A 15,604-nucleotide genomic window follows, 5' to 3' on the forward strand; every position below is an offset into this window, starting at 1 on the left:
TCCAGACTTTGTGGTTCTTTGGCAACTTCATGTGTTTTGCTAAAGAGTAGCTCTTAGAGCAAAATGACTTAACAGTTTGGCCCCAGGACATATTTTAAGAACACTCAGGCCTGGCAAGGACATAGAAGAGCTACTTTTAACAACTGACTAGACAAAACTGAATATGGTTACACTGCCAGCTTATGATTCCTGGATTTCAAAAATTTTAACAATTAATACGAAGAAGAAGAACACAAATGCCACTTTTTGAGGTTCAACCAAATTAGCAGTTTATTTATTAGGACCTATTACTTTCCAAAAGTTACATAGTCTGTACAAAAAGTTGGCACAAAAGTAACCTCGAAATGTGCTCCTGGCCCACCTGTGCTTAACCATAAAGGAGGGTTTTGTTTTTAACTAGGAAACTCAGATCCACATTGGATTGTATTTTAAAATAAGAACGGATCAACCCAGGCAATAATCATTTGTGCCTAAACTAACATTTTAAAGTCATTACTGAGTCCTCTTTTTGACTAAATAGTGTGGTAATAACTAGAGTTTTTGAGCAACTTGGTATAAATAATTGCATTTTCTAGATTTACCAGAAAATGTATGACATAAATTATTGAACCATCTACTTCCTCATATAAACTTTGATACATTTTGTTTAAATATCTAAATGTTAACGAAGGACATACATGCATATAGAGTGGTCCCTCCATGCCTTCATTTCTGGTTTAACTTTCCATGGTTTCTGTTACCTGTGCTCAGCCATAGTCTGGAAGCAGATAATCCTCAGTCTGACATACTGTCAGAAGGTTATAGTACCTTAAAACTACACCTGCAGTGTTCACCTCACCTTCTTTCATCACGGAGGCATTTTATCATCTCCCGTCATCACAAAAAGGAGGAGTATAGTACATGAAGTTATTCTGATAGAAGCTACATTCATTCATATAGCCTTTTATTATAGTGTATGGTTACAATTATTCTATTTTAGTATTAGTATTTCTGTTCATCTCTTACTGTGCCTAATTAGACATTAAACTTTGTATAGGAAAAAGCATAGTCTATTTAGGGTTTGGTACTACTTGCATTTTCAGGCATCCCCTGGGGAGGATGTCTTTGAATGAATCCCCTGAGGATAAGGCAGTGGTGGGGGGGGAGGGGGGCTGCTGTATGATTGGATTGCCTCCCTTATTTATAAATCACTTCAAATATCAAATATATGGGAAAACTTGTTAGCAGCAGGTCTTTGCTTTTGGACAACTCGTTGTATTTGAGTGCTTACTTGTCTGTGTGTTTTTGCCAAATTCTTTACGCTGACCTGAGAGGGGGTGGGAACTCAGTTGGGGTTTGTCACTAGCCTGGACGAGCATCCTTGTCAAGGGTGCTGAGCTGTGTTTTGGCTTCACATTTACCTGCAAATTCAAAAGAATAAACTGTTTGCTCAGAAACATGAACTTGTACCTCGATGTCTAGTTTTCATCTGAAGTTGGCTAAAGGAATAATATGGATTTAAAAACCCTAATCATACCCCCCTGCCCATTGTTGAAGGAGCATTTATCACTGAAATCTGCAGCAGAAAATGAGCTGTTTCTTGGTTGGCTCTTACCTCTGTCTACTCTTTCGGTGTGGAGAGGGAAACACAAAACATAGTCCCCTATCCAGGCCTGATCAGAACAGACTCCCGCCAGGGAGGCGGAGGGAGTGGGGCCCCTGACCTGCAGGAGGCCGGCCCCTGCTGGTCCTCCCACTAGCTGGCTGTCCTTCCACTCCTGCAGACAGGTGCTGGGGGGCTGACTGCGTCTGTTTAGGACTTGCCTGCATTTCTCGGCCCTTGGGGGTCTATGTCATCTTCACTTCCCTTTACTTGCCAGGCTGCTTCTCCCTTGTGGCTGCTCCCTGACCCAAGTTTCCAGAGTGTTTGCATGCCACCTGGTATGTCCGAACTATCTGGCTGAATTTCAGTTTTGCTTCTGAAAAGCCCAAGTGTTTGCAAAATCATGTTAAGAACTGATCGTCAGAATTCTTTTCTTTCACTTCTTTTCTTGCTGTTAGGGTCCTGTCTGCTAAAATGTGTAAATGTCCTTCACCTTTCTTCATTGTTAAGATTTGTTTTCAGGAAAATATGCATTTTGCCCTCTGGGTGCAATTTCTATTTCAGCCATACATAGGAGAACAATTTATTCCTGCATAGGCTGTGGATAACACTCTGTTCCCCAATGTCTATAAACAGGGCCTGGTTCATAGTTCTAATTAATTAACTTTATTAACTTGGAGCTGAAAGGAGGTGGCAACTTAAACAAGGAAATAAAAAGCAGTGGACCTCGCCAGACTGGTTCCACATAACTGCTTTTTAACTGAAGGTAAAAGAGCAGTCATTTATTTACTGCACATAATAAAGCAAAATAGATGCTTAGATAGACTGCATAGCACAGGCTGTTTGCACAGAATATGCTAACTACAAAAACACCCGATTTTTTCATTTAGTGCGAGTAGCAAGTTTATTTTCTTTTGTATAGGATTAAGAGTTAATTCAGTGCCCCAAATGAGGGAAAATTGCAACATATGCATAGGAAACTTTCCTTGAAACACTTTAGATCTTCGTTAAACTTATTGATTGTCAGATCAAAGAGACTGTAATTTCAAGTTTGTTCACCGAAAAAAAAAAAACAAAAAACTTCATTACTTGGGAAGTTTCAAGATGCTACTTCCTGAGAGTCATAATAACCAAGGGGAAAAAATGCTCTCGCAGTTAAGAGTTTCGGCAGCACTCTAACACCGTATTACATCTACTTTATACAAAAGCATGTGCATTTCACGAAGAGTGCATACATTGCTAGTACATCATTTTTGGAAATGTGCTCAACGGCCTTATAGTCTCCTGCAGGCTCTAATTAACACGAATTCAACAATGATAATAATGAGCTTACATTCATTTCCTTACGGCTCTGTTACATTCAATTTCATGTTTCTGATGTTACATTGATAGCATGTAGATCCCAACTAAGGAGAAACTTGGGCCTATGTTAAATGACATGCATGGGAAATATATATATATATATATATATATTATACACATTTATGTGTATGTATATAATATATAAATATATATATATATTATACATATACACACACACCATATATACATGCATACACACACACACCAAGAGTTGACATTATAATTTGATATTCATTAATGCTAAAAACAGTAAGGTAAAAATTACAGTGACTTAATAAAATGTATTCTCTTCAGGACACATTGCTGAACACATGGCTACCTACCTGTTCTCTAAAGCATTATGTATAATTTAGCCACCAAATATAGAACACATGAATACCAGGAGACAAGAAAAGCATTAAAACCCATTATAATCTTGAATAAGCCAAATCCTCAAGTACATAGAAAAAGCATTGCAATCATGTAGTTAGCTTTATTTTTCTAATATATATCATAATTTAAACTATATAAAGTCACTTATATAAAAAGCATTTTTTTCAAGTGTTATAGCTTAGAGCATGGCTTTATATTTGGCTTAATCATTTTTTACCAGTTTAATTTATAAAGCTCGTAATCTTGCCAGCAGGGCTTCAACTTCGGGAACAGATTCGTTTTTAGAAACAGAGCCAAGAAGTTCCATTTCCTTTTTTCTGTTGCTTTCTACATTACAGGCTTCCTTCTTCTCAACTGCCTTGATCCTCTCTGTAGACGTATGAGTGTCTAGATTATAATTAAGCTCCTTGGCGACTGGAGTCCTCGTTGAGTTGCAATTGATATTGTAGTGTGAACGTGACCCTTCTGTCAACTGCACTTTCTGATTTTCTACAGTAAGGAAGAAAGAAACATTAAACTTATCACTGTGGTAAGCAAGGACTGTGCACATTAACTTAAAATAATTATTCTCAGACAAGTCCTCTTAGATAGACTAAATTAAAATATTCAGCAGAGACAGGTAGATTGAAAATAAATACACATAGTTTAAGAAGAAACTAAAATGTAAATAGACAACCATTTCATTAGCACAAATGCCGATTTCCTTCTGGTCTCTGCTCAAATGCTATCTAAATAGAGAGGACTCTTCTGACCATACAACTGAAATAGCGCTGCCCCTTTCCATCACGCATCCTTCCTCATTTTTTCCTTCACTGAACTCCTAACCACCAGACACATCATATATCTGTTTACTCGTCCATTCTCTGTCTCTTTACTAGAATATAAGCTCCAAGACAGCAGGGAGGTGGTTCGAAATACTGCTTTAATGTCAGTGCCTAAAATGGCTCTGGAGCAAAGTGATGCTCAATAAATATGCGCTGGGTAAAGAAATTATCTCCAACTCTATGACCCAAGATATACCTTAGTTGGAATAATAATGAGAATTATTATTTTTAAAAAAAAACAAAAAGGAAAGTTTATAATAGGACTGTAAAAAGTCAACGACTTCCCTCAAAAGAAATATTGCATTTGGGAGGCAAATTGTTAAAACTTCCTAGCAAATCTACATCATAATCTGTCAAATACACACACATATATTTATACAGACATGTATACATACACACATACATATTCTTTTATTGGTAAGTGAGCCTGACGTAGAAGGCTATAAGGAGAGAGCTGCAGTAGCTAATGACTAAAAGGCTCTGGCTGATTGACTTTTGCAAGGAACACGAGATTTTCTTTTAATTAACTGACTCTCCTATTGTACAACCTTATGAGTTAGCTCTCACAGACCTCAACACTTCTAAAAAACAGACACCCTCAATATTCATGTAACCTTGAACGGGGCTTGAAAATGGCTTCAACAAACTTGACATGACATTTAAAGTTTTTTGGTTATTCGCTGAGAGATGTTCCATTATCCCAATAGTAATGACTTTGGAGCACAAGCAGTCACTCATGACAGTGTGTTTTATGTGAGTGCTGAAAATTCCAACCGAAAACAGCTTGTACATTAAAAGGTGGCTGCTGAAGATATTTACTGCACTGTCATTTCCTGACCAGGGGCTTCCAGTGATGGATGAGTATTTTACACACTTTCTTGGACAATCTCAACAAATTTTAGAAGTATGATCACCTTTTAGCTGTTGGAAGAAAATAAATACAGCTTTCCTATCACCTTCTCTATCAGCTGGGCAATCGTTACTCAAAAATAAAAATCTAACAGAGCACTGATTTTCCTAGAGCTATTTATGCTTTGTAATTTATAAATTATATAGTTCTTTAATTATATAATTAAATATATAATGTACATATTGTGTTTGTAGTCAAGAGGACAGAGGACATACTATTCCTGCAGTTCCCATGATCACACAAATTTATTTATTTTTATAGTATCCACCCTCCTGTCCCAGAATGTCTGAAAACTGCATTTGTAGCTAAGTGTAAATCTTTGGTCAGCTTACGCTCCTTTCTCCAGATGTTCCTATCTTTTCTTGTCATTTGGTTTCTTGTAAACGACTCCATCATGATGATATCTCCGGTGAAGTAGCTGGTATCCTGCTGCTGGGCAACTCTAGCTCCATTTTTGATGGCAAACAAGAGATTAAGTTGGCTAAAATATGGGTGTGTAATAAACACAAAATATCCCATACCTTCTCTGGCTACAATGTATCAAGCCCAATTCTATATGTGGCAAAATGAAAAAGGGGCATAGGGTTTTAAGAGAAATCTGGATTGAAATCCAAGCTTCTGCTTGGCTTTAACAATGGAACTTTTTGTGTCTCAGGTTCTATGAATCAACCTTAAAGAGTAGTTGTGAATGTTAATGGAAATAACGTGGGTGACACCAATTTCAAGATACTCGTGTTTCCCTTCTATAAAAGCTTCTTAAGGGATGCACCTACCCCCCAAGGCTGACCTGAGTTTCCAGTGACCATACCAGTGAGGCTTGAAATACCATTTTATTACCAGCTTGCGTTTACATAGCACCTTTATTTATAAAGCATTTGTTGTGCTTTAAACATAACCACCCTAGTTTTATAGATTGAGAGGTAAAAGCAAAAGGAAGTTAAGTCATTTGCTTAGACTGAGTTACGGAGTAAATCAGTGGCAGAAGCCAAATGCTGTCTCTAGAGATACTAAGGCTGTCTTAAACAAATTTGAAAAGCTTTTTGCCAAGGAAAAGTGCTAAGTAATTCAAAGCTAAGTTTCATAATAATCATATCCTGTACTTATACTTCAAAATGCTTTCTGTCACATTTAATTCTCTCAACAACTTTGTACAGCAGATAGTAGACCCATGTAAACTACCTCAGAGCAGTATGTCCAAGGTCACACATGTACTCCTTTGCTTTCTGGGTCTTGCTGAAATTCATGACCATGAATTTCAAGTATGACCTTAATACCACTGCAGTTCCCTAGTCCATTTACTCTTCCATTCTCCTAGACAAATATTTTACGCCTTCTCCTTTCTTATCAACTGTCCAACATGTTCTCCTTCGCTGCCATTTAACTCATTCATAGAAGCAATCAGAAGAGAACTCCCATAAGCTTCTGCCTACCCCTACGATCTACCTACTTCACGCACATGCACTCCTTCTCTCCTTAGGATCTTCTCTGCCCCCCTCTGAGGACAAATCTTCACAGTGAACACCACATACTACTGTCACTTGTCTATTCACCGACATTCCTCCCTGCAGCTTGTCCTCTCTCTACCATATTGGAAACGTTACCTTCTTCACGTGATCATTCCCCTCAGCATACAAGTATGCTGTATTAAACCCAATCTTTAGAGAAAAAATATATATGTTTGACTCCACAGTCTCCATTTACTACCTCAATTGTTGACTGCCTTTATAGCAAAATATCTCAACAGAATTGCCCATTCTTACTGTCTCACTTCCTCTCTTCCTATTTTTCTCTTGAACCCACTCCAATCATGCTTTTGACCCTTTCCTCTTCTGAAACAGCTCTTGTCAAGGTCACTAATAAACTGCGTGTTGCTAACAGCAAGGACTGTATATCCTCTTGGATATTTTGGTCCTCTTTGACTCCATCTATGCCAGATCCAAGGATGAAATGCCTAGCAGAGCCTGGGCTTCTCTTTAACTGTTTGCTCTTTGAACTTCTTCGGAGGCTTAGGTGGATAACACTGGGTGGGTCAATGCAGGCAAGAGCATTTCCACCCCTTTAAGAAAACCCCAAATATTATTTTGTTCCTGCAGCACACCCATAGGTAAGAGAAAAACCAAGCTGGCATTTAACTCCTCTGTGGTTTCAGGAGGAGAATCTTTTATGAGAAGCAACAGACAAGATGATACAAAACAAAAAGTGACCATTCCTGAAACCACCAAAGAAATAAAAAAGAAAGTGCACAAGGGCTTCTTTAAGAATGAGTTTATGCTCGTAGATAACAACTCTTCACCCCAGCCCTCACATTTATATCCTAGTACCTCAAGAGCCTTCATGTGGGACCAGAGTTTCTTTCTTTTTGCTTTGTCCCCAGTCATGGGAGGTCCAAACTGTGGAACTGAGGGAGTCTCATCTGAAATCACAAAGCTGATAAAGTTGAGACGGAGAAGTCTCCCATCCCACTGCAACTAGAGAAAATGTTAACAGGTAGAGGAAGCCACCGAATTGGACGTTCACTTTTGTTATAATGTTGGTTCAAAGCCAGGTGTCTTTTGACATTACTATTATTTTAAAGTCTACTACTATTGGTGGCTTCATGTGGGCTGAACCACAGATACAAATTCCACACAAAAACATGCACTTCATTTCTACATGGTTCGCTTTGAACATCAGGGGCATGCCACAACCCTTTAATTTGGAGAGAGCTCTATATAGGTGATCAGAGACATAAAATAAATTGTAATTTGAAGCTGGTGGGCTCATATCCTTTTCCTATGAAATTAGACTCTTTCAAATACAAGATAATGCACTTGGACTCTTTCAACGAAAGACAGGGCTGGGGTATCAAGAAAAAAAGAAGTCTTTTCTCTATCCCATCAACTCAAGTCCTTACGAGTACACATTTTTAAACAGAAACTAAAAATATGAAAGCAAAGCAGAATGATTGCTTAACTCCCCAGAGAGAGGGAGCTTGTGCTATTATTTTATGAATCAAATCCAGGGCTTACAAGATGTTACAATTGATGTTTGTGAAGGGAAGTATGATATATCTAGGACTATGGCCAACATCCAGGGCCATTGGTGATTATAGTACAGATGGCAGGGACCAGCTGCTATTCTTAGTAGTAGGTCAGTAAGGGAGTCTAATCCACACACCTTGTTTTTATGTTTCTGTGGAAATAAACAGTGTGAGAATACATGCTATTTTCCTTTAAGACAAAACTCACTTATTTCGATATGATTCTCACCGTAAGAATTGATTCTGGAGTTTGACCATGGATTTTTTTTTTTTTTTTTCCTGAAACTGAATGAAAAGTTAAATACAGAGAACCCACTGGACTTAAACAGGAGAATAAAAGCCCTAAACTACATTTAGGGGTGGATCTCACATGACTTTTGGTGGACTACAGATTCAGAAGACAAAGCTAAACAAGCCCAAAACAAAAAACACCCACCATTCCTGAGCTAATTTTTCCATTGTTTCTCCAGTAACACAAAAGACATGGGAAACTAGGAAAGTTGCTGACAAGAGACTGAACATAAATATATGCAACGTGGCCTTCAAAGGAGGAAATGTTTCAGCCAACAGTTGTTATGCTGCTTATGCTGAGGCGAGGCTGAGTCCTGGCTGATGGCCCTTGGGGAAAACCCTCTCAGCTGCAGGAAATATCAGTTATGGTTTAGAAAGAGGTATTATTCCCTTTAAGTCGGTATTGATCCCCCATCACATTGTGGTTCTAATGGGCACTGGCTTCTTAGAAGTGCCAACTCTCAGATGAAATATAAAATTGAGCTCCTGCCTTTTGTGGTCACTGGTGAGCCTGTGGCAGCTTTGACAGGAGGAAGAATACAAAACTCTGGTGTCCTAAATTGACTGCATCTGTTTAGTCTTCCTGAAGTTTGGTTTCTCTTCACAGTTCTTTACCTTTTGCTCCTAACTATTACTTTGACCTACTAAGTAGCTGTTTGTTTCACCCCAGAAATGGCTTTACTTTGGTGAGAGAAAAAAATAACCCATAAATATAATTTTTAAAGCACTACTGGGTGTACATGATAGTAAAGTGTGTGACAAATATATGTTTTTAATCTATGCAATAACTGAAGTTAGTGCTGGCCGCCAGCAGCCCATATCCCTGTGGTGTTTCTTACCGTTGATTTACTGATGCTATAAATAATTGTCTTCCCTTAGTTTCATTTTGCTGTTCATTTTACCTTTTGTATTGAAAACGTGTAAAAGTGACAAAAAGAGCAAAAGGGCATTTTGTATACAGTCAAAATCTTTTGGGAGTGCCAAGACACTCTTACTGAAACCGATTATGTAGAAACAAAAACAACAAAAAAGATACTCCCCCAATTCACAAAACAGACAAAGACAATGATAAATAAAGGATGTCTCTGGATTGAGAAAATAATTGACACCTGTTAACAAAACATGTCCAAACTGGAGTCACTTGTGCTGAGCCGCACATCAGCAAACCAAGACTTATACCTAACCTGATTGCAGTTTAAGCTTCACCTATGAATGTAGCTAAAGGTTACCGATCAATCTGGAATTTTCTGGTTAGCACTAGTGAGGTAATCTGCCCAATCGACCCTTTCTGTCCCCTTTCAAAGGAAGGAGGCCTCGCCTGAAACAAAACACCCTTTCCTTTGTCACCCTCTTTCAGCCTGTAAAAGTCTTCCATAGCTTCCATAGTCTTCTTATAACTCATCGAAGCTCCTTTCTACGTTCTAGATGGGATGCTGCCTGATTAACTGTTGACTAAAGCCAGTTTGATCTTCAAATTTACTCAGTCGAATTTTGCTTTCTAATAGATTTGGTGGCAGCAGTGGGTTCTGAAGTGAACTTCTGGGGGCTTTGGAAACAACCAGAAACACAAGAGCAGTACCCATGAACATTTCTGAGTCCTTTCTTGCCATTTCTGAGGGCTGTAAGTTCCTCTTGGTTCTGACTTCAGCTCTGGTGCTGAGCTTCTGATCTAATTGACTTTCCTGTCAATTCGACATTGGGAGCTGCTGGTAGTTCAGGCCACAATTCTTGTTGAATTGCTGGATACCCCCAGCCCTTGTTTCTGTTCCCAAATCCACATGGGAACTGTTCGTGGCAGTCTGCAATTCCCCAGTTATGTGGAGTCCCCAGTCCCCATTTGTTGAGGTCTGCTGGTTCAGTACTTCCCCCAGCCCAAGATTCCATGGTGGGAATTAGTAGTGGGCCACACAGGGTCTTTTCTTGTCCAGGCTGCAGCAACATCTTTTGGTTACTGCTGGTGTGTTAAGGTGCACAGGTTTGTTGGTCTTGTTTTGTGTAGAGAAAAGCTATTGCTAAAGGAATCTGGGAAGCAGCTACGAAACTGGTGGACAAAAGTCTAGCATTTAAAATCTGTTAAAGCTCTTGCCACCTAACCCAAGACTCATGTTAGGATAAGTTAGTCATGGGACAGGTTAGATTGACCCTAGGTCACCTGCCAACCTCAATATCTACGCAATGAGGTATATGGCAAACACCACACAACCCCCAACCCAGAGGCACATCCCTTTTAAGGATTAGTTTGACTTCAAGAGACCCAAAGGCTTAGCTTAAAAAAAAAAAAAAAAAATGAGATCTTTAAATTACAAAAAAGTTGAGTGTGTCACCTTACAGCATACCTGCTTATTTCATGTCTAAGACTATGGTTATGGAATGTATAAATATCTACGAAAGTGGCAAAATCTTACTAAAGGCAACCTAGAATTAAAATAGCCATTATGGGGAGCATCTCAATTAGACAAGATCGTTCACTTAAAAAGTACACTTGAAAGCAAGGGTTCCTGAATTAAACAGAATGGGATACCTACTTTAATTGGTGTGCAAAAACTCCTAAAAGGCTTCAAGATTCTAAACTATTTCATTAAAAAATTTGTTGTTAAAGGCTCATGAAAAATTAAAGACATAAGAGGTACCTAAAATGAATGACAATAAAGCTGACATGACTCCTATCACTCTCCTCTACCTTTCTTTACCTGAGTACTCATGTTCTAACTCTGTCTGAACTGCCTTTCCACTCTGAAGAGACTATTAAACAGTTACCTTTACAATAAACCACCCAAGGTCCTGGGTGATCCTTCTCGGGTATCCTTAACTCCTTGGTCAACAACGAAATAAGGGTCATAATTATAGAATTTCCTAAGGGGAGGATCCCCAAAAGTGTTCTGAAGAATTTAGTCATTATTAGGGCCTACAACCCCAGTCTGCCAGATCCTTATCAGCTTGTGCAAATGATGGTGGGACCTGGCAAAGTCCAAGAATGGATGTGGGAAGCAAAATGGCAAAACACTGAGGACAGTTTTTGAGATGTTTGATTTTCAGCATGGTCCCCTCATGAACCCGTAGAAACTCACAAAATAGCAACAAATCTTTTAGTATCTGAACTTACAACCTCAGCTGAACACTGAAAGGTCTTTGGAACACAACTGCAAACAAAAGTCGGCCACACTACTGGCCTTACAGCTACAACAGACCCAGAGCCACGCACCTGAGATACTGCTTGGCTGCCCACATTACACCCTCTAGGTATCCACCATCAGAATGATGGTCCAAGGGTGAATGTTTCATTTGTAATCATCTGGACACTGGAAAAAGAAGTGTACTCAAAGGTCCTATGCAAATTCTTAAAAAAATTTTTTTTTAAATATTTATTTTTGAGAGAGAGAGTGAGAGCAGGGGAGGGCAGAGAGAGGAGACAGAATCTGAAGCAGGCTCCAAGTTATGCAAATTAAAAAAAAAAAATTTAATGTTTATTTTTGAGAGAAAGCAAGAGCATGAGTGGAGGAGGAGCAGAGACAGAGGGAGACAGAATCTGAAGCAGGCTTCAGGAACAGAGCTGTCAGCACAGAGCCGAACATGGGGCTTGAACTCATGAACTGTGAGATCATGACCTGAGCTGAAGTCAGGAGCTTAACTGAGCCAGCCAGGCACCCCTGGGCCATGCAAATTCTTAAATACCAACTCGAATGAAGTAGCTCTTAGGTCAGAAGCTGTTAATTGGAGCCTAATGGGAATATTTTTAAGGCCTTCTCCCCTTAACTGAAATGAAACTATGTACCCAGAAGGCAAGAAAAACTTTCTAAAGCTCTCATAAAAGGATTAATAGGTGGATCAATCTATGATGTCATTTTAGTTACAACCTAATTCCTTGAGGAATTAAAAGCAACTGTCCTTTGGGAGCCCGGCTGGCTCAGTTGGTTAAGCTTCAGACTCTTGCTTTTGGCTCAGGTCATGATCTCATGGTTCTTGACATCAAGCCATGCATCGGGCTCACAATGACAGTGCAGAGCCTACTTGGGGTTCTCTCTCTTTCTCTGCCTCCCGACCACTCACTCTCTCTCTCAAATTGAATAAAAACTACTTTACAAATCTTTACAAAACCAGAAAAGCAGCTCCAGAAACAATTTAAAGCCCACCTATTCTTTTTACCAATCCCCAAACCTCCTCTATTTATCCTGAAAGAATTTTTGTAAATATTGTAAAAGTTTTGGCCCTAAAAAACAAAAGTTGGGCACAGAGGAACTTACATTCTTTCTCTGTGCCTTTGAAATGTAAATGTTCTACTTGATCCCTCCAGGAATTCTTACCTAGGTCTCTTTAAAATGCCAATTTCAGGAATAAGAACTGCCATGGTTATGGATGGTGGGTGTAGGAAGACCCAGAATTCATCTCCTCCCTGGGCACACCAAATTTACACCTGTTTATTCCTCCTGAAGACCTGAGGCCTGAATGGACAGCTTCTGCACAAGACCAGATACATAATGCAAGAGATGGAGGCAAAGGGACCTTGTGCGGATTCATCTGCCCTGGAGTACAGAAAAAACATCAAAACGAAACAAACCCTGAAGTTTAAAAAAGGCAACTAGGATATAAAGGAACCAGCCCTGAGCCCTGCCAAATGGCAGCAGAGCTACTGGACTCTCTCCAGCTCAGAGGGGCTGGCAAGTGCCACTGTTTATGTTCCTCTTCTACCTTGATAGTATAGATGGGAAGAGTGTCCAGGCTCAATAGCCATCCTGCCACCTTTGGGAGCCCTGGGGACCTAGCCCATACCAGCCCCAGATGGCGTGGTTTAAAAGAACAAGTAGAATATAAAGGATCTACCCTAGAACTTGGCCAAATGTCAGGAGAGCTTTCTGGGTTAAAAGGGTTGGCAAGTGGTATGGTTTTCATTTCCCCTCCACCTTGATAGTGTGGATAGGAGCAGGGTCCAGGCAGCCTAGCTGATCTATGACCTCAGTGAGCCCTGGGCTCAAAGGTCCACACTAGCCCCAGACATCCCACCAAGGCCACCCAACACGGAACACGTTGGTAAATCCCTGGTCAGCGCTCACTACAGCTTCAGCCCTCCTGCCCAGATGACAGAGGTACAAAACACCCCGGAACATCCCAGGCCCATAATTTTAGAAGCATCCAACATTGGAGCATCTAAAAAAATATAGCGAATATTAGCAGACAAAAAGGGAGAAATTGACAATAGTAAAATAATACTAGGCGACTTTAACACCCCATTTACATCAATGGATAGATCATCCACGCAGAAAACTCAATGCACATGGAACATTTTCCAGGATAGATCACGTTAGGCCACAAAACAAGTCTCAATGAATTCAAAAAGGTTAAAATCCTATTAAGCATCTTTCCCAACAACAATGGTATGAAATTAGTAATCAATTAGAAGAAAAAAATGGGAAACATTGCAGGTGAAACAATATACTACTGAACAACCCATGTGTCAATGAAAAAAACCAAAGAGGAAATAAAAATACATGGAGACCAATAAAAATGAAAACACAACGCTTCAAAATCTTTAAGACACAACAAAAATAGTTCCAGGAGGCCAATTTCAAGAAATGAGAAAAAGCTCAAATAACCTAACCTTAAGCCTAAAGGAACTAGAAAAAGAATAAACAATACAGAAAATGCATTTAACAATATTCAACATCTGTTCACGATATAAACTTTCAATGAAATGGCCTTAAAGAACATACCTTAACATAATAAAAACAATTTTTGACAAAAACACAGCTAACATCATACTCAATGGTGGGAAACTGAGAGCTTTTCCTCTAGGATCAGGAAAGAGGATGTTCACTGTCTCCACTTTTACTCAATCTAGTACTGGAAGTTCTAGCAATAGCAATCAGACAAGAAAAACTGAAGGGTCCAAACTGGTATGAAAAAAGTAAAATTGTCACTATTTGTAGGTGACATGACATGATACATAGAAAACTCTAAAGACTCCAACCAAAAACTACTGGCAGTAATAAATCTAGTAAAGTTGCAGAATACAAAGTTAATATATAGAAATCTGTTGTTTCTGTACACTAATAATAACATTGCAGAAAGAGAAATTAAGAAAACAATCCTATTTACAATTGCACCAGAAATAAAATTCATAGGAATAAACTTAACCAAGGAGGTAAAAAAACCCTGTACTTTGAATATTGTAAAACACTGATGGAAGAAACTAAAGTGGGGTGCCTGGGTGGCTCAGTCACCCAAGCATCCGACTTCACCTCAGGTCATGATCTCACAGTTCGTGAGTTCAAGCCCCATGCTGGGCTCTGTGCTGACAGCTCAGAGCCTGGAGCCTGCTTCAGATTCTGTGTCTTCCTCTCTCTCTCCCTCCCCTGCTCATGCTCTGTCTCCCTCTCTCTCTCTCTCTCAAAAATAAAAGAAACTAAAGATGACACAAATGGAAAGACATACATGCTCACAAATTCGAAGAATTATTGTTAAAATGTCCATACCTCTTAAATTTTTTTAACGTTTGTTTATTTTTGAGACAGAGAGAGACAGAGCATGAGCAGAGGAGGGGTAGAGAGAGAGAGGGAGACACAGAATCCGAAGCAGGCTCCAGGCTCTGAGCTGTCAGCACAGAGCCCGACACGGGGCTCGAACCCATGAGCTATGAGATCATGACCTGAGCTGAAGTCAGATGCTTAACTGACTGAGCCACCCAGGCACCCCTAAAATGTCCATACCTCTTAAAGCAATCTACATATTCAATGTAATCCCTATCAATATACCAATAGCATTTTTCATAGAACTAGAACAAATAATCCTAAAATTTGCATGAATCTGCCAAAGACTCCAAATAGCCAAAGCAATCTTGAGAAAGAAAGTATCACAATCCTAGATTTCAAGATATACTACAAAGCCGTAACAATCAAATAGTATGGCACTGGGCAGAAATAGATACACATATCAATGGAATAGAATAGAAAGCCTTGGAATAAAACCATGCATATAAACCCATGCATATGTGGTAAGTTCATTCATGACAAAAGCGGCAAGAATATGCAGTGGGGAAAAGACAGTCTGTTCAGTAAATGGTGTTGGGAACACCGAAGAGCTGTATGCAAAAGAATGAAACTGGACCACTTTCTTACATCATGGACAAAAATAAATTAAGAGTAAATTAAAGACCTAAAGGCGAGACCTGAAACCGTAACACTCTCATAAATAAACATGGGCAGTAATCTCTTGCATTGGCCTTAGCAACATTTATCTAAATATGTCTCCTC

The 15,604-nt window shown here is 39.3% G+C and overlaps 1 protein-coding gene across 1 annotated transcript in view; it reads right to left on the reverse strand.

The window, feature by feature from the left end:
- Positions 1–243: 243 nt before the first annotated feature.
- The window catches only part of DIAPH3 (diaphanous related formin 3), a 506,099-nt gene continuing 490,738 nt past the window's right edge, over positions 244–15,604 (reverse strand). The window contains exon 28 of the mRNA XM_006927330.5: positions 244–3,805. Coding sequence (XP_006927392.4) covers positions 3,543–3,805 — 263 coding nt within the window. The 3' untranslated portion in view covers positions 244–3,542. The remainder of the gene's footprint in view (positions 3,806–15,604) is intronic.

Source organism: Felis catus, chromosome A1 (assembly GCF_018350175.1).
Source record: "Felis catus isolate Fca126 chromosome A1, F.catus_Fca126_mat1.0, whole genome shotgun sequence".
NCBI lineage: Eukaryota > Metazoa > Chordata > Mammalia > Carnivora > Felidae > Felis > Felis catus.